Here is a 20,390-nt window from a genome sequence, read left to right as displayed (position 1 = left end):
TATTTGTGGAGTATTTGGCTAATGGTCCCCCTCACTCATTACTGTATAAGTTCTGTGGGGACAAGATCCATGTCAATTTTTGGTCCTTCTTATTTTCCCAATGTGCTCGCACATGATAGGTGCTCAAAAATATATGTTGACTGAATGAAGGGGTGAGCAAATGGATGAATAAGTAAATGCGTGACTGAAGCACCATGACAAATCATCCCAATGGGGTAGATGCAACCCGCATATGGTGTGATCTGAGGGCACCCTCAAGAGCCTACACACACACACACACACCACGGGTCAGAAATCCCCACCAAAAAAGTCAAACATCTATTTGGTGAAGGCTTTAGGGCACCGAAGGGAGAAAAAATGAGACACAAAAGGTGAGCAAGCAGTTTTCAAAGGATGCTTTCAATTCCCTGGCCAGTCCGTGTGTGTGTTTTCCTCTACAAAATGTTTCCAATTACTGTGGCACTCCCGGTATCTGGATCCATCGCCAGTGAATTCCTCTGCAGCTCCTGCCAGACATATGGGATCAATCAGGGCTTCGGCGCTGGTGCGCTTGCTGAGGGCATGTTGACAGCCTGACAGACGCGGCGTTCTGGTGTCATGGAATCTCCAAGTCTTTGGCTTGGTCCCGGGAGGAGGACGAGAGGGGGAGGAGAGAGATAGAGGCAGAGATAGAGGCAGGAGAGAGCAGAGGGGAGAGGGAGAGACAGAGAGGAGGGAGAGAGGGAGGGAAGCGGGAGATTTTTCTTGACTGCCCCCTTTCCTTCAAACATTTTATAGGCTTCAGAGAGAGAAAGGAGGAGAGAGGGGTAGAGAGCGCGCACCGTTCCCTTGCGAGTCCCCACGCTGCCGGAGGAGTCTGGATTGTGTCCCCAGTGTCAGATGAAAAGGCGCTGAGGCTCGCGGCCGCCGTCCCGCGCTGCGCACGCCCCTCCAGGAGCCCGGCTGCGGAGCATCTCCGTGCCGGGGCCGAAGCCTGCGCTCCCGGGCGGCCGCTCCGTCTCCAGCGCAATGTGGCCGCGCCTGGCCTTTTGTTGCTGGGGTCTGGCGCTCGTTTCGGGCTGGGCGACCTTTCAGCAGATAGCCCCGTCGCGCAATTTCAGCTTCCGCCTCTTCCCCGAAGCCGCGCCAGGGGCCCCCGGGAGACTGCCCGCAGCGCCCGCGCCCAGCGAGGACGCGCCCGAGAGCAAAGTGGAGCGGCTGGGCCAGGCGTTCCGGCGGCGCGTGCGGCGACTGCGGGAGCTCAGTGAGCGCCTGGAGCTCGTCTTCCTGGTGGACGAGTCGTCCAGCGTGGGCCAAGCCAACTTCCTCAATGAGCTCAAGTTCGTCCGCAAGCTGCTGTCCGACTTCCCCGTGGTGCCCACGGCCACGCGCGTAGCCATCGTGACCTTCTCGTCCAAGAACAACGTGGTGCCGCGCGTCGACTACATCTCCTCCCGCCGCGCGCACCAGCACAAGTGCGCGCTGCTCAGCCGCGAGATCCCGGCCATCACCTACCGCGGCGGCGGCACCTACACCAAGGGCGCCTTCCAGCAAGCCGCGGTAAGGCACTCGCCCCTCGCGGACCCCGGCCCTCGCCCAGCACCTCCCGGGCTCTTCCCACCTATTGCAGCCTGCCCAGCTCTATCCCCAGGTTCAACCTTGGGCAAGCCACAACCTCTCCAAGTCAACCGTCCCCATGCACAAAATCAGAGTCATACCCACTTCCCATTGTTGTGATGGTCCCATGGGATAATGGATTTTAAACGCTTACCTAGATGTCAGGCTCCTTAAGTGGTCATCTTTGAGGACCTTCTTAGGAAGTGGTCTTTAAAATACTTTCCACATATACACTTATGAGGACAGACCGTGTCCAAGCTGGAACAGGTGAGTTTCATGAAGTGACTCTAAAGGTAAGACGCGAAGTGACCTGAATATTTCCTCAATTCTCTTTTAGGTTATTTTATGCTTTCAATATGCATTTCATTGCATGCTGTCTGAGTCCTTTACAAGATTTGTAGCATCTGGAAGAGGAAGTCAGTTCTATATGATGGGCTTTTACAAAATTTAACTTTTTCTGATTACAAAGTAACACGTACTCAGTTGAAGAACGTTGGAACATATAGAAATGTTTGACACATAATAACAAGCCAAAGTTTGTGGAAATAATGAAACAAAAAGGAAAAGGAAAAAACTATAATCCCATTACCCTTAAGCCGCTGTTTACATGTTGTTGAACATTTGCCCTGTATGCACAGCTGTACATACTTTTAACCAAATTGGTTTCTTCTTGTTTTGTAATCTACATTTTCATTTGTTATATCATGAAATGATCTATATTATTATAATATAGGTGATATAATATAGATATTATGTATCTACATTAGTTTCATACTATTCCATTGAATACATGCACCATAATTTATTTTACCGGTCACCTATTGTTGGACACAGGTGTTTTATTAACTGAGTTATAATAAACACAAGCATTAGTGGACCCTTTTGATTACTTCTTTAGGAAGAATTTCTATAAAGTTTCTGAATTAAAGGATATGAATATTTATAAATTTCTTGGTACACATTGTCCATTCTCCCTTGGAAGGTTATATAAATTTACATTCCACCAGGAGAGTATCACAGTGCTAAGTTTGCCACATGGTCATCACCATGACATGTACTAGTATTTTTAATATCTTTGTCAATTTGATAGGTGAATAGAGGTAGTGTAGCAAATTCAATTTGTTTAGTTTTATTGAGGATGACCATTTCCTAGTATATTTACTGGTCATTCATATTTTTCCTTTGATAATTACCTAATCATAATTTTTGCCCATATTGCAGTTATGGCACATGTATTTTATTTTCCTTAATGATTTGTAAGAGCTCTTCATATTATAAGACTGGTAATTCTTTTTGTAGATGCTGCAAATGTTTTTCCAGTTCACTGCCTTTTACTTTTGCTCATTGCAGTGATGTTAGGTGGATGATTTAAATTTTTATGTATTCAAATCTATCAAACTTTGCCCTTGAGATCCTGTATTTGCTTATATTCTTAGAATGGTGTTCTCATTTCCCAAATTGGAGAAATAGTTTTCCATTTAACTGTTTAATCTATCTGGAACTTAGTGTATGGTATGACAAAAATGTCTAACATTATTTTTTAATAAATAGTTAACCAGTTGTCTCATTATCATTTGCTTAATAGCTATTTATCCTTTCCCAGTTTGATTAATTGCCACTTTTATCACACACTGAATTCTTGTGAGTATTTGATTTCCTCTTGGCTTTCTGTTAATTTTTTATTATCCTGGATAATAGGATATTCCATCTTATTATCTATTTACTATTTTTAAGCTTTGCAAATATGACTTAATTATTATAACTTTAGAATATATTCAAATATGTGGTAGTGCAAATTCTTTCTTCCTTATCTATTTTTTAAAAAACTAAACTCTTATGTATTTATTAATTAATATCAATTTTTAATTCATTTTCACATATTCCAAAGGAAACCAGCCATGATTTGAGTTTCAGTATAGAAAACTTTCAATTAAGTTTGGGATTATTTACTTTTTATAATAATAATCCTCCAAGTATAATAAAAAATATGGTATGTCCATTTATAACGAGCCATTTTTATATCATTCAGTAAAGTTATAGATTTCTAGTAATTAAGTCCTGCATATATTTTCCAAATTTAGACCTAGATTTATTCTATTCAGTATTGCTATTATGAATGGCTTCTTATCAAATTAAATTTTAAACAATTACTTTTGATATATAGAAATGTTAATTTTTAAAATTTATTTATTCATTTATTTACTATGTCTTCTGTATCTAGATTCTTGTGAATTCTCTGATTCATTCTTTTCTTTTTAAATACAATTTATTTTACTAATACTAAATGTTTACTGTAGAAAATAAAATCAGAAAAATTTCCTGTAAATACACTACACTATTTTGCTGCATACCCTTCTTGACATTTTACAGTTGTCTAGGTAATAGGTATGTTTTTATACACTTACCTATATCATGCATAAATAATGTTTTCCCAACAAAGGATTGTGTTGTACAATCTCTTTTGTAACTTGACTTTCTATTCTACCATATTTTCAGTTTTCTTTCCATCATAAGAAATCACTTCTACTTTATCATTTTTTTCCATTGTCACACAGTGTTGTACTATAGAGTGTACCTTTATTTTTATCATGTAATTACTTATTATTACATATTTAGGCTGTTACCAAAAAAACACACAAAAAAACAAATAAAAACAAACAAACCAAAAAACACTGTGTGACTAAACCTTTGCCCGTATCTCGAAAGATTTCCCTAATGCAAATTTCTGAAGTGGTAGGTATTATTGCATCGAAGAGTATGACCATTTTTTATGGGCTTTGATATATATGCCAAGTTGCTCTGCAGAAAATTGGTACCAAATTGCATTCCTATGTACAGTGCCTGTATGAGCACCTAGGAGGCAGCCAACACAGGTTAGTGTCATTTGAACATGACTCTCCAACTCTATACGTGAAAAATGGAGTCTCATTTTAAATGGCGTTTCCTTATTAGTGAGGCTGAAAACTTTCTTCATATTTTATTGACCATATATAGCTCTTCTTTTTGAATATTTAAATATTTTGGGATTATTTTCCATTTTTAATTTGAGTGTGGTTCTTTTTCTGGTTGATTTCCAAATGCTCTTTAAATCTTGATGCTAATCGTCCATTGCTCAGTATGAGGCAAATGTTTTTTTTCTCAGTGTTTCACTTGCCTTTTAATTTTGTTTATGGTGATAGCAGCTATCATTTTATAAATCTAGTGAATCTAATTTTCTTTTCATTTATGCTTTTTTGGTTTCTCTTGATGTTTGAAAGACTTTTGCCTTTAAGAGATAAAGTAACGCCTTAAAGATGCTCTCTGTTTGTTGAGGTAGTTATGCCAGGCTCAGTTCTCTGTTGGTTTCCACTCCAAGCACTCATAAGGTCCCAATGGCTGGCCTTCGTCCTGATGTCACTGCCCACTCCATCAGAGAAGAACCTCACTACATCAAGGGAAAACTTGCCATATATTAGCTCCTCTGTTTGGCTTGGCCAGGTTTGGGGGCCTGTGAGTACTGTTGATCTAAAACATTTAAATGGGTAATGAGTCGAGTACATACTGCTTGCCTCAAAACCTACTCTGTCTTCAGCTTTCTCCTTCCAAATACTACATCCTGTCTTGGAAAGTGGAATTGCCAACAAGGTTCCCAGTGCCTTTCTTCAGTCTGGATCCATTTGTAATCTAACAAGCAGAGACTTCACAGAAGTTTGTGTTAACTAAACTTCCCCCTGACCTTATTTTTCTTTTATTTTTGGTTGGGTTATGAGAAGATGCAGGAGAAGGTCAGCTGGATTCAGTCCCTGTCTAACCTGGAAGCCTACATGTCTTTATTGTAACTTTTCCAAGTCTCTGATGTGTATTCTTAGGAATAATTAAAATATGGTATTTGGAGAAAATTCATAGAAGGTGACCAGTGTTTAGAAATGACGCTCATAGAGGTTTGAATATGGATTTTTCTATAGAGATCAGGCAAGCGTGTTTCATCGCAGGATTAGCTTAAAAATGGTAAGCTGTATGTATAGTTTGGGTTTAGATCTGAAACCTATATATTTCATCGTGGAAATAAGGCAATTCATCAGATTCTCATGTGTGTGCAGAATGGTAATATTGGAACCAATTGTGATCTGGCCTTTATGTGAAATTGAAAATCGGAGGGACTTTTTTGAGATTATTAATTACTTTCCTCAGAAAAAAATCATTTTTCACATCTTTTCCGTTTGAAACTATATGCCTACTCAACTATACACAGACACAAACACAGGCAGACAAATACACAAACACAAACATATACATAAATACACGCTTACAAGTACAGTTACTGCTCAATCTCAAGATGTAGAATTTCCTTTACCAGTGTGAAATTTGCTGTTATCTTTCAACACATATGATAGACTAAAGAAAAACGGATAACAGTGTTGCTTCAATTTTTATTTGGTGTCGGAATTATACAACTCGATGGGGAGTATATGTGTGGACACTGTTATCACACTCTATTTGAATGGAGAAACTGCATTGTAGACCTTTTTTGTCACCACCCCGAGCAGTCATCAAGGACTGCAAAGACTAAAGCAGTAAAATCTTTAGTTAGCACACATTTTTCCAGAGACACAATCAATAGGATGGGAGAAAGATTTCGCACCTGGAACTTAACGACATGAAAACCTTTTACAAAATTAATGGAAAGCTCTTCAGTTTTTCCTTTCCAGGGAATGAGTGTTTTGTAACAACCTTTCATCTTGGTTTTTCTCCAACCATGTGTTTATAAATTTTCTTTTCTAAACATTTTTGATTGGCCCGTATGAATGCGAGACTCCCCATCTCCTAAGTCTTTCAGGTCAAAATAAAATCAGAGCCCCTCCCTCCCACTTCACTTTGGCTAAATATCTGTTAAACAACATAGCATGAAGCTTCCCTTGGGGGAAAAAAATTCTGCTTTCTTCATTGTTCCAGAAATGTGATCCTCTGGTGGATAATGTGCTTTCTCGCCAAAAACCTGAGCGATAGATGGTTAGAAGACTGGGAATAGATAGGCAGAAGCTCTGCCTAGCTTTAAGGAAAGAGCATTATTTTATATGTCCACACTGGTCCATGGAGAGGAATCTGCTCTCACAGCCTCACGGGGAAGAAAAGCATCTGCTTTTAAGTTTTTTTGTTGTTGTTTGTTTTTTGTTTTTATTTTTTTAAATAAAACCTGAAGATGAGTGAGATGCCACTAGATTAAAACCCTGATGAATAAAATTGGGGCCACTTTGTTTTCATACAGTAAACCAATAATAGCCTTAGCAGGAGCCCTTCTGATGGTCCAAATGCTGAAGAAATAAGGAGAGGGTTGGGTTCTACTTTCTTATAGGAAAGTGTGGGGAGAGTCATACAATCTGCAGTGAATTCAACTGTTCCAAACTGAGAGCATCATTTAGATGTTAAGAATTGCTCACTTGCAGAAGCTAAATTCTTTGTTGATGCTGAATATATATACACATATATACATATATATGTATATATTATACATATATATGTAATTTTTTTACAATAGTTTTTAAAATATAGTGCTAACAAAAGATATATTTCTACATGTACCTCTGGAAACATTCTCTGTTTTGTGCTTTTTAAACTTTTAAACAATGCTCTTATTGCCTTGGTCTTATATAGGAACTTCTTTTGTAAACCCATCAGAAGCGGGAATAAATGAATGAATGAATGAATGAATCCTCAGTGCATACAATTGATCCAGACCTCATGTATATTTCCCAGGCAGAATGGTACTAAAATTTATCATTTGGGGAGAGAGAGAGAGAGAGAGAGAGAGAGAGAGAGAGAGAGAATAATTGTCAAATATTGAATTCAAATTTTTTCTTAGTCTATCATTTGCATGTATTTTATTAGTTTTGTTATTCTCAGCATACGGGACACTGTCGTAATTTTAAGACTATAACCTACTGCTACTGTTAAAGACACTTATCATAATCAGGTGCCAATATTATATTATGTTTGGGTGAAATGCATATGAGAATACTTAGTCAGAGACTGTGAAGGTTAGACAAAGAGAGGGCAGACTGACCTGTCCTGCTTCACTTCTGTGGTCAGAGGATAGGAAAGTCACCCTCTGTGTCCTCGTGATGCAAATGTACTCAGAGAGCGTTTCTCTTAACAGTGGCCATGAAGTAGAATTGTTTAATATATTTGTCGTTGACCCGATGTACCTTTAATTTGTGAAATGATTTGTAGTTTACAACGTGCTTTCATATTATGATTTTACAGAATCAGTTTTCCAGAAAAAGGCATCAATACTAGCAGAGGTTAGGTAACTAAATGCTAATCACAGAGCTAAGGAAGTGCTAGAGGTGGAGTCAGTCCAGTCTTCTGACTTGTCATCTGGTCTGTCTCCTCCGCTCCACCCCATTCTCCACTCCCACCCAATATTTACTATGTTACTTCCATGTGTTGAGTTGGATCAAAAGCCAGGGAGAAGTCAGGGGTTCCATTTCCAGAGCTGCAAAAGTGTTACGTAAGATGTAAAGCCAAATGGTCTAACTCAGAGGACAAAAACCAAGGCTATAGGGCCATTTTCTTCCAGTGGGTACATTTCAATTGGCCCTCAACGTATGTATGTATAGTAATCATATATCAGTGTGTGTTTATGTGTTTTAAAATATGTATGTATATTCAATATATTTTTTAATTTTGGTAGACATTTTTACATCAGGAGCTAGCATTTTTTTTAAAAAATCTGAGCTTTTGGCTTACTCGACAGATTGGAATATGTAGCAATTCTGGGTGAGATTTCTCTCAATTCATCAAAGTCCCTGCCTGGTACTTGGAACTTTATTATGTGGTCCTTGATTGCTATTCCATGGTCTAGCATGGACCAATCATTGGCAGACTCTGAGATGGTATAATTCCTTGTAGTTTGTCTTCTGAGCTTCCTTTTTAACCCAGTGAACTAACCTGGATTAGGTTTAGTTGGATGTAATAGAAAACCTAAAGTACCACTGACTTAAACACAGTAAACATTTATTTCTCTCTCAAATTAAGTCTTGAGTAGAACATGAGAAAATTCAGAGCAAATATGGCAGCTCTGTGATGTTTTCGGGGATCCAGATTCCTTCCTTTCATCTCTTTGCTGTCTCATGTTCAGGTCACCTCATGGTCTCAGGTAGTTGGAGCTTCTACCATCAGGCCTTATTCCAGACCCCAGGAAGGAGGAAAGGGCAAAGACAGTCACATCTCCCTTTAAGAAGACTCTCTGGCAATCACACAGTACTTCCACATAAGTCTCATTGGGGGAATCTTAGTCTCATGTCACCCTTAGTTTTATGAAACTTTATTGCTAAAGAGAAAGGAGAGGATGGGTGCCGAAGAAGTGACAAGTGGTCTTGCCCATACCAGTGTGTCAGGAAGAGTGTGTGTCTAACCAAGGGAATGTCTAGAAATACCACTGCATTGAATCTTCCTCAAAGGGCGTTGTCCCGGCCTAGCTAAGGTGGAAGAATCCGGCCATATCTAACTAAAAACTACCTTAATCCTTTTGGTAGATTATACTTTTTTAGTAAAAACTATCCAATATCAGAGTTCCAGAGCAATCCATTTAAACTTGGCAACAGATACTTCCTATGTTTCCCAGAAGCCAGAAGCTTCTAAATAACATGGGATTCCCTCCCAAATAAAAGATTATACTGAGAGTGATGGGAAAAAATGCATACTATAAAATAAAATCAATATTTTATTGTTAGTTTTGTAAATCCAAATGCGCATTTCTCAGAAAAACCCGGTTCTTCTTTGACTTTTCTAGAGTAAACTGTCAGGTTAAGAGACCTCGGCATTAAAAGGAATTTCCTGTTATCTATTGTCTCTGCCTTTCCCATAGATTTTAAAGACTGTTCTCCGAATCTTCCCAGGCCATCTGAAAAATGGATTTCTGGCACAGAATCTGCTTATATACAGTAACCCACTCTGGTTTAGAGGCCAATTGTGGATAGGAAAACTCCGTGAGAGCTGCTGTTGTAGTGTGTGAATGTTATTACAGTGCATCCCTTGCAATGAGTGATAGTGGGGAGAAAATGAAATCTGCAATACACTAGTAGGTGCATTTTCTTATCAATCTTTATGAAAATGTTTTTAAAGAATTTGTCTTCTGTGCCATTTGTCTTTCTCATGAGGTCATTCAAGCAGTTGATGTTTTATATGTAGAGAGTTAAGCGATAGAGATTCTTCAAATTCAGAGCACATATTTCTTTCATAACTGCGATACATGTCGAAGCTATGAACTTAAGGATAGAGTATAGTTACTATGTATGTTGAATTATTGTTAGCTACCTTGTGTCATGTGATAGATGTATTCAAAATTAAGGAAACATGATGTCCTGTAAGATGAACGGAAAGGTTTTGAAGTTTTTAGCAGAACTTATTAAATGATTGAGTCATTTACTAAGTAAAGTTAATTTACTTAGCAAATTTACTGTCATTTACTAAGTAAAGTCCAAGTTGGGTATTTTGCAAGTTGTAAGTTATTGCTAGAGTATGTACAATATATTTTGAGTTATATGAGTTTGAGGCACTGTTTCCTTAATTCCTGCTGAAACGCTCGTAATACCATTCATTGTTAATGTCTAGCCTGTTGCGCCTGGTCATAAGATGTACTGGTTGCTAATACAAAATAGAGTTGTTGTTTTTTATGTCAAAGATATTGGTCATGGAGAGTGTGGCTTAGATTACACAGCTTCCTCATACTGAAGCTTTAGATTAGATTGACTTACCCCCAGGGAGAGGTTGGGCACATAGATGCCTACCTCTGTAAAACTTAGACGGACTCCTTCCAGGTAGTCAAAGGCCAAAGAGGGACAAAGAAGGGCTGAGGAAGCCCTCCTCTGCAGGGAAGAGTGAGAAAGGGAGGTGTAGGGGGCCCAGAGCGTAGCTCTGATGGCTGACACTCCACCTAGAAACGAGAGGGAGCAACCACAAGTTCCAACCTTAATAAAATAAAAACATATCCATACTGAAATAGATTGTAGTCAGTAAAATCATATTTAAAGACTATTTCATGAGGTAGTACATTTTCCAAATATTGGAGTAAATGAGCTGAAACTGTGTGTTTATCATCAGTATATAAAACTGTATCTATAAGACGCCAATTTCATAAAATATATGCACTCAAAAAAATAACTGCAAAGAAAATGTCAAAATATTAATAGTAGTTATCTACAGGTAGTATATTTACCTATTTAAATATATCAATTTTTTCTGCATTTGAAAAATTAATTATAATGAATGTATATCACCAGGAAGTGAAATATCACTGTCTACCTGGGCACAAGTGATTGAAGACATATCTTTGGGACATCTAGAGGCATAGCCTGAAGTGATTGGTCCCAAGTGTAACACTCCTTTTGTATCTCAGGTTTTATCTTAAGTATTCATGAGAACTTTTGCATTCTATTCCACAATACAGCTCTGTTTAAGGAATAAAACAATGCTTTAGTTTATTATCAGGAAATTGAAATGAAACAATTTCAATCTTTTTTTTTTTTTTTGTCCAATGCCCAGTGCTGTAGCATTGACTCCACTAGTAATTGGAAAACTGTGCTGGGTTGAAAGCACTGATCCTACAGACCATGTTCCTCACCTCCGCTGTCCCTCTCCTCCCTCCTAGTGTCACACAGGATCTTGAGAATCCAGACTCACATTAAAAGCTGCACACATATAGATGATAGTGATTATTTCACTGCTTGATGAGCAGCATGTAGGAATTCACTGAGGGAGAGGAGCCCAGACAGCTGGCCAAGAGGTGACACAGAGCAGGGTGCTGAGGCTGTGGATGGTGGAAATGACCGACTCCATCACCTTGCTGAGAGGTGGCCCCTCCTTTGGCTGTCACACATGGAGAAGGATGCTGACCCTCTGCTTTGTCAGTCTCTGATGCTCACTGGTAATACTCATCATAAGAACACTATCAGGAAAGAAAGATGTTCTTTAACTAATGGTATCACACGTAAATGAAAAAATTGCCTAAAGGACCCATTTTCTACAATTAATTCTCCTTTTCTAGAGTTCAAGCTTCATTTATTTATTGTGATTTTTGTCCTAGGCACTAAAAAGGAGTCTGTTTGCCTGATGTTGATGGAGAAGGTTCAGGCACATTCAGATGTGTTGTGTGATGGTGTATTTTGATATCAGCATCTCTTTAAACATGGCTCACTCATTTTGACCTATACCAGTTCACTCGTAGCTGCCACTATGGCCTCATCATTTTAATCCTATTTTCTAGGCTTTATTTCTAGGCTCTATGATTTTCAAGGCCTTTCCAGATGCATCTAGGATTGACTTTGAAAGAAATTAAGCAATTTTTATTTGTTTGTGTTTTTCACAGTACTGTTTCTAGCCAAGATTTCTCTCTTTTTAGTCATAATTTCCTTCAAAATATGCATGCTTGACTTTTAATCGTTGTTCCAGAAATGAGGATTTTGGGCAGTTACTGTTGGAATTTCCTAGCAATAAAGATACCAAAGTTTAGGCTCTTTGTATCTAATAGTAGTAAAATCTGCATTTTAAATACTCATCTGCAACAGGATGTTATGTGGAATTTTGTTGTCCCAGATTTGGCACCAGGACCCATGGCCTAAGCTAAGAAGCAATAAGTAGTCCACATTTTAAAAAGAGCCACCAACAATTGAGATTGTACATGGCCTCCAAGGTGATGGATACTATGCTGAATAGGCCCTCCAAAATTATTCCCCATGCTCCCCGGCTGGTACCCTGTTCTAGTTTATACCACCAGTCATCTGGCAAGCAAGAGAAAAATAGAGACAGAGAAACAGAGCAGACATTGGGACCTCTGGGAAGAGCAGTGTTGACACTGAAAGGCATATCCCTCCCAAACCTCATGGAGCGCTTCCCTCTTCCAGCAGCTAAGGGAACGGCCCACCAGCTTTCTCTGTACTGGTTGGAAATTGTACTTGGGCGGAAGCCTTGATTTTCCCTTGTGTCTGTTTCGTGGAGACAAAGCCAGCCAGAGACACGACCAGTGTCTCAAGTTGAATTCTGCCAGAAGCAGAACCTGAGGTGAGGATTCAAGTGCAAGTAGCTTATTTTGGAGGAGATACTAGTAAACACCGAGAGGAGAGTAGGGAAGTGAGACAAGGGAGGCTACCAACAGCAGAAAAGGCAACCGGTGCTTACTCTCGCTGGGGAACACAGGGAGCCACTGAAGAATTCAACCGTTAGAGTTACCACAACTGAGAGGGGTTGGGGGCTATTTATAGACCAACTCCCATCAGTCACTGTTGAGAGTTGCTCCCTGGAGGGTGGTCTCTGTCATTCTCACTTCCCCAGCAGAGTAGTCTCCAGGCTAAAGAACGCCCTCAGACAGAGACACGAATGCTGGAATCTGGGGGGCATCTGCAGTGTCTGCTTGTTACAGGTAGAAAGGGGTCTTCAGAGGAGCAGGCTGCAATAGCAAAGTAAGGATGTGTGACTTTTCCATGGGTGAAGGAGAATGATGGGAAATAGCTGGAGCTGAGCCCCTTGATTGTCCACTAAGCAAGACAGCTCCAGTAGTAAGAAGTGGTGAGTACACTGTTGGAAGTGGGAACTGAGAACGACGGTGAGTTCTCCAAAGAACACACACACACACACACACACACACACACACACACACACACACGGGCCAGCATGTGTAGTCCACAAACACAGAAAGCACCAGGGACTGTTTCTTTACTTCCTGTCACTTTTTGCTCTTTTGACATTTCCTTTTTCTTCTGTTGTTTCAAGGCAAAAGACCTAATATCGGAAAATATTGGGCAGAGGTGGCTAAAGTCCCAGCAGGATAGTTCTTTTCAGAAATTTTGTCCAGGCAATCGGGGCCCAAGTCTAAATTCTTCACCTTCATGTAATATACTGTTTCTGTGCTATATTATCAGAAGATCTAGTAGATGCAAGACTCACTGATACATATTCACCAATGAAGTTTATGGAAAAGACATGAGTCAGAGGGGGCAACCGTGAGGGGGACTTTGGTATGTGAATGATGAAGCAGAAGGCCAAGTAAGACACAGGACTAAGACATTTGGAGACTGTCGTTTGAATGAACACTCTCTATAAAGTGCCTGGTAACCCCAAGTGATGTCCCTTACCCCTCACCTCCTTACCCCCAGTTACCTCTCAGATGGGGAATTACCGCTCAGATGCCATTTTATACAGTATAATCACATTGGCTAGCATCTCCCACCTCATGTACCTTAAGAGATGTATTTACCAGTCATTACAGAGACCAATCCACTGAAGCGCAGTGGGAGATCATGTCTGCTACTTGCAACACATCTGCCTCTGTCCTCTTCATTTATCAAGTTTTCTGAATTTTCAGATTCCTCTAATCCAAGGTCAGTACACAACCTGGCACCCTTTATCAAAATAAAAATGCAACTCAAGCAAAATCCATTTTCCTAATTCTAGTACATCTAGTCCCTATCTCAAAATACCATACAGCGTAAACTTAAGTTTATAAATTTCTATGCCAAACCTCAGTGCAAAACTTGGTCTTCCAACTAAATTTAATTTATCCTAATCTGGGATACTCAGTGTTCCCTTGCATCATAGTTTTCCTCTTTTTTTTTTTTTTTTCATATGCTATCCCATTTCACAAATGAAAAAGAAAAATCTTTGTGACTATTTTAGTAGTTTCTTCGGGTAAAGAAAGCTCGCTTTAGCAGTCAGCTCTGTGATCGTCAGTACTTGGAAAAATCTGTCTTCAAGTACTTCAGGTAATAACTAGATTCATTTATATATCCAAGGCCTATTTAAGAAACACTGTCACTAAATGTATTATAGTCTGTATTATATAGTCTGTATAGAGACTGTATTATAGTCAAAGTAGTTTTAAAAGTCAACACTTTTGAATAATGATATATGTAAATGTTATTAAAGTCCTTGGTAATTTAAGTATATACATATAAATATTCTAATGTGTGCGAACTCAACCATAAATCATTTGCAGTTTAGTTTCAATTTTTTTTTAAAAGATATGCAGAATTATTTGCTCTATAATGGTAATTGATGTGGTCATTTACAAAAACTAAATTACCAAACAAAACAAAAAAAGAAAAGACAAGCTTTCAAATGTCATTTATTTGGAATAGTAATATATATCACATGTAAATGTGTTTTTGATAAATATAGGATAACTATAATAAATAAAATATGCAATAAGATCATGGACTTAAAATCTCTCCTGAACTCTCACCCCTTTGACTCCCCAACGTGTCAATACATTTGATTTGAAATGTGTCTGGCTTTTTGAAGAGTTTTAGAGTTGGGTTCTTGCTGAAGCTCAAATATTTGCAATTTAAGGGTTAGAGTCTCTGTGTCTTTCATATATTCTAAACGCCTGCTAAACTTTTCCTTTATAGTTACTCTTAAATACCTGGAAAAAAAGACATTTGTTTCCTAATAGTTTTGAATCATAAATTGCATTTTTCTACTTTCTCAGTATTATTTTTATACTTCAGTTCTCCCAATCTGTACACCAGATCTCCTGGCAATTTGGTGCTTTTTTAGAAGGAAATTTGACCCGATAAATTTCTAAAACAATTGTTTCTACTAGATAAGTCTAGTCATAGCATTACATTTTTCCTTTTCTTTATAACTCATGTTTCCTGTAGTCCATGTCAATCAACAATCATTTTCACGAAGAACCACACCCATTCTCCTCCTCATCACTTGTCCCCCTGTGACGGTTGTCCTTTTCTATTTGGATTGAGGTGGCAATTCAGAAGTTAAAATGGATCATTTATATTCTTTCTCCTGGGAAGCTGGACTAGGGTACAAAGAGCTCTAAGAGGGTAGTTTTGTTGTTGTTGTTGTTGTTGTTGTTGCCAGAAGTTAGAGCATATAGAGTTACGACTGTGCACAAAGGACCAGAGAAATCCCATCAATACAAGGAGGAGTGAATGAAGATGTTCAGAGAGAAGCTGAGACAAAGTACAGGGTGGCCCCGAGGAAACTGATGAAAAGTTGGATGGAGTAGGCACTGTGTGTGGTTCCTGTGGCTTGGTTGTTCCTATTCCAATCCCTCTTGAGTCCCAGTTCTGCTCCCTGCTCTTCAGTTTAGAGAGAGAGTCCTGTGTGCTTCCAAAAAATCCCACACATTGGTTAAGCTAATTAAGTGGATATCCAATCCTTACTGACAACCAAGTGTTGTTAAGACATCTTTATAAGTATTTATCTTGAAACTGTGCAAATACCTTTGATTCAAGGATAACCCTTAAAACTTTTTACTAAGTTCCATCTGCAAGTGTTTCTCCAGAAATAATTTTTGCTTCTTTTCCTTATTATGGAAATAATATCTCTATTAATAGTTTTAGATAAAACAGGAAACTGTAATAATTACAGTTTTAGTCACTCACTTTTTTTGTGTATGTGAAAGCATATATAATTATTATATGTAAATATGTAGTAAAAGCACTTTCTATAATTTTTATTTTTAAAGCTGCACAATGAAATTTTCCCATACAATAAAATTCTAAAATTACCTTTCAAGTATAGTCTATCATGTCGCTATACCACAATTGAATTTTTAAATCTCCTATTACGGGTCAGTTGTTACTGAAAGACTTTCCAGCTAAAATAGTTATTCTTGTGCATAATGCATTCTCAACACCTCTTAATATTTTCTTTCTTTTTGATTCTCCTTCATGTGAAATATGAGTAATACTTCATTACACTTATTTCTGTTTCTTGCCTCATTGTGTTGGTTAGACTTCCCACATAGAAGTGATGGAGCTGTCTTGACTTGTTCCTGAATTTAGTGAGAATGCTTCAAACATGATTTTACCCATTGGTTTACGGTAGCTCTCTTTGTCATATTAAGTATCTCTCTATTCTTTGCCTAAGTGATCTGTAACATCACAAACTGGTGTCCAAATATCATTCGAGACTATCTTACTTTCTCCTTTGACCTCTTGATGTGAGGCATATGAATAAATTCTCATCTTTGACTTTATGAGATAACTGCCACTTAGTGATATTATATAGGCATTGAACATGTAAACTGAAATCATTTTATAAATTTGTTCATAACAACATTAATAATAGTGTTGAATTTGATTTTATTACCTTGTAGTAAGTTAGCAATTTGTTTGAGAATGGTATGTCAGTCTTCTAATTTTCATTTGGATTCTGTTGACTTGACTTTTTGCTATTCAGATTTTCTTTATTCCTTGTGTGTTTATTGGATGGGTGATGGAATTTGACATTATTATTAGATATTTGGTCTTTTGTATGTTTGTTCTATTTTTTTAAAGGCTGGATTAAGTCTGCTACTCATCAACTCCGGTGCACACCATTTCAAAATTTGATGTACGTCCCTATGGGTTCATTTCAAAATGATTTGTGTCCATGTTTAATAGCTAAAGCATGTATGTGGGTGGAAAAACAGTGTGACCATAAATCTGAGATTAAGTTCTTCTTTGACCCTCTGGTTCTTCTGTGATTTGGCTAGACGGTAATAGCCTAAGTGTTACGTGAGCCAACATTTTTTTGTCATTCTAGAATTTTAGTCGATGAAGTCTGAGTAAATACTTAAAACAAGTGAGACATACTGCATATGATTGATTTGACATTACAATATAAATAAGAAAGCTTAGTTATGGCAGCATACTCTCCCCAGTTATACATTTGTCATTGTTTGTTAATGGTTCTATTGTATCATCAGATAGTACAATGAAAAATCCCTAGCATGGTACTGGTATGTAATAAAGGCTCAATATGGATATGGTGAAATAAGTTTAAATATAATCTTTATAGGAGTTTTTATTTCACAATCACAGGACAGGATTCACTGTAACAATGTTTGGCTTAGAATTTATTAGTTTATTCTGCATGTTAGATTTACAGCTAGTGAAAATTAAGGCATTTATTTGTTTATTCTTTCAGCCACGTATTTCATAGTACTTTTTGATCATCGATAGAATGAAAATACAAGAATCAATCCTTGCAATAGAGTATCTTGCAATCTGTCTTGGGATGTAGCCAGATATATAAGCACTAACTGTAATTATGATGGAGTTAGTGTAATAGAATGTAGTGGGAGGGGCACTGAGGTGGATTTAATATTTTCTGCACAGCAGAAGAATTCAGAAAAGCTTCGAAGAGGAAGTGAACTTTGATCTGGGTTTTGAAGAACTGGTAAAAGGTAGAGGTAGACATATAGGGAGATAAGAAAGAATTGTTAAAAATTTCCAGCAGAGCAAACATCAGGAAAGCATGGTATGTTCCGAAATTTCCAAACAGACTGGTGTGACCAGGATGAGAATGCCGTGTAAGAGGTAGGTTGGGAAAGTAGGCAGCAGATTGGAGTATGCAAAGGGATGTGGGTCGAAGAAGTATTTAGACTGGACAGTAAAAAGACATGTAGAGATATTGCAACTATTTTGTAGACAGAGGGAAAATCTTAGAAGTTTGAAAACATGATTGTATCAGTATTTCAGAAAGACAACTTTGATGGCAGGTCACACAATGGATCTGAAAGAAGAGCAGCTTCAGCTAGAGATGTTTCTTCACATATTTTACAACTTAAAACTTTTCTTAGTCTTGGTCATTTAAGATGTGAAAAAATAGTATTACTATTATTTAATTTACATTAATGAAGTTATTAGTGGTTATTAGTGAAGTTAAACGTTTTTCACATTTTCTGACAAAAATAGAATTTTTTTTTTTGTATTAATTTTGTTTGGTTAAAATACTCCCTAGATCTCTGTTATTTTTCTCTTAGAGATGTGTAAACGTTCTTTACATTTTAAGGACCTTAATATTTCATTTGATAGGCATGATGTGTATATTTTCCAGTTTGTTCCTTGCTTTCTAGTTTTGATTTTTTTGAGAAGGAGCAAAAACTTTAAGAAGTGCAATACTTCTTATGGTTTTGTATCTTATTACCTTGGCGAGAAATTTCAAAAGGATTTTAAAATTCTAAGTGAAACTACTCAGAATGGCTAATTTGCTCCTACGCTACACAGAATATTAGGAAATATTCTGATTTTTCACAATTGAGCATGATTTACATTACTGCTTTGAGATAGCTAATCTATCACATTAGTGAGGTATCTTTTTATTCCTAATTTTATTTGTTAAAAATTAATTTTATTGAATTCCTTTTTAGCATTTTGGATTATTTTCTTTTATTTGGGATAATTACTATGTTGTATGACAGCAAAAGACTTACTAATTTTAATCTATTTTTGCATCGAAGAATAAGCCTTATTGAATAAGGGAGAAAGATTCTTTGAATATTATTTGACTTAAGTTTGGAAGTATTTATTTGGAATTGTGCTTTTATGTTTGTAAGTGAGATTAGTCAGCAGCTTTCTACACTAAAATTTGTACTAAGCTTTATCAGTTTGAATTTCTGACATTTTATATTTACTGGTAATGTGGATTTCTTTGTCTTTCATTGCATTTTGGGTTTCCTTGCATTATTATTATTATTATTGTTTTTTATCAAATCCCTTTCTTCACATACATCTCTGTTTTCATCTTAGCCTGTTCTCTTTCTATGGCTTTGAGTTCCTGTTTCCATAGAGTCTTATCGCTTTCTAAATCCTAGTGATGTAAGCACCATTCCATTGTGCTTATTTTTTTCTTATTTCAGTATTAAGTTATGTATTCTTTTTTTTTTTTTTTTTTAATTGGGGAACAGTGTGCACTTCCAGGACTTTTTCTCCAAGTCAAGTTGTTGTCCTTTCAATCTTGATTGTGGAGGGTTCTGTTCAGCTTCAAGTTGTTGTCCTTTCAGTCTTAGTTGTGGAGGGTGCAGCTCAGCTCCAGGTCCAGTTGCCGTTGCTAGTTGCAGGGGGCACAGCCCACCATCCCTTGTGGGAGTCGAACCGGCAACCTTGTGGTTGAGAGGACACGCTCCAACCAACTGAGCCATCCGGGAGCTCAGCGGCAGCTCAGCTCAAGGTGCCGTGTTCAATCTTAGTTGCAGGGGGCAGAGCCCACCATCCCTTGTGGGAGTCGAGGAATCGAACTGGCAACCTTGTGGTTGAGAGGACACGCTCCAACCAACTGAGCCATCCGGGAGCTCAGCGGCAGCTCAGCTTAAGGTGCCGTGTTCAATCTTAGTTGCAGGGGGCAGAGCCCACCATCCCTTGTGGGAGTCGAGGAATTGAACTGGCAACCTTGTGGTTGAGAGCCCACTGGCCCATGTGGGAATCGAACCGACAGCCTTTGGAGTTAGGAGCACAGAACTCTAACCTCCTGAGCCACCGGGCCGGCCCGTTATGTATTCTTTTAAAACTTCAAGTTGATTTTGCAGTTCTTAAGTTTACACAATATTTTCATAGGCTTTAGACTTGTGTTTTTTCCTCCTGGGATGAAGATGTATCTATCTTGACCTGTACTGTCCGTGTTGTAACCACAAGCCAATGTGACTTTAAATTTAAATTAGCTAAAATTAAATAAAATGATAAATTCAGTTTCTCCATTGCAGTGGCCTCATTTTAAGTGTCCAGGAGCCACATGTAGCCAGTGGCTATTGAGCAGAGCGGATAACATGCCAATCACACAGAAAATTCTGTTGGGCAGTGCTGATCTCGACTCTATTTTCATACAGACACAGTGTGTGGTTTATTTTTAACCCTTTTCAGTGATCACTTGGATAGGTTGTCAGTTTTAATAATAATAATAAGAAGAACAACAACAACAGCAAATTTTATAGCCATGTATTCCAACAATCATTTTACCCAGTTTATTATTCGTTGCAAACTCTGTGACTGGATAGCTCCTCATACATGGATGAGAAAAAAGGAAGGAGAAAACCTCCCTCT

At 38.1% G+C, this 20,390-nt stretch overlaps 1 protein-coding gene across 2 annotated transcripts in view; it reads left to right on the top strand.

Moving 5' to 3' along the window:
- Positions 1 to 694: 694 nt before the first annotated feature.
- SVEP1 (sushi, von Willebrand factor type A, EGF and pentraxin domain containing 1) overlaps positions 695 to 20,390 on the top strand; it is a 164,134-nt gene continuing 144,438 nt past the window's right edge. For both annotated transcript variants that reach the window (XM_019749534.2, XM_019749535.2), the window contains exon 1: positions 695 to 1,539. In XM_019749534.2, coding sequence (XP_019605093.2) covers positions 1,009 to 1,539 — 531 coding nt within the window. In that variant the 5' untranslated portion in view covers positions 695 to 1,008. The remainder of the gene's footprint in view (positions 1,540 to 20,390) is intronic.

This window comes from Rhinolophus sinicus, linkage group LG04, assembly GCF_036562045.2.
Source record: "Rhinolophus sinicus isolate RSC01 linkage group LG04, ASM3656204v1, whole genome shotgun sequence".
Taxonomy (NCBI): Eukaryota; Metazoa; Chordata; class Mammalia; order Chiroptera; family Rhinolophidae; genus Rhinolophus; species Rhinolophus sinicus.
This window is presented reverse-complemented; position numbering and strand designations above follow the sequence as displayed.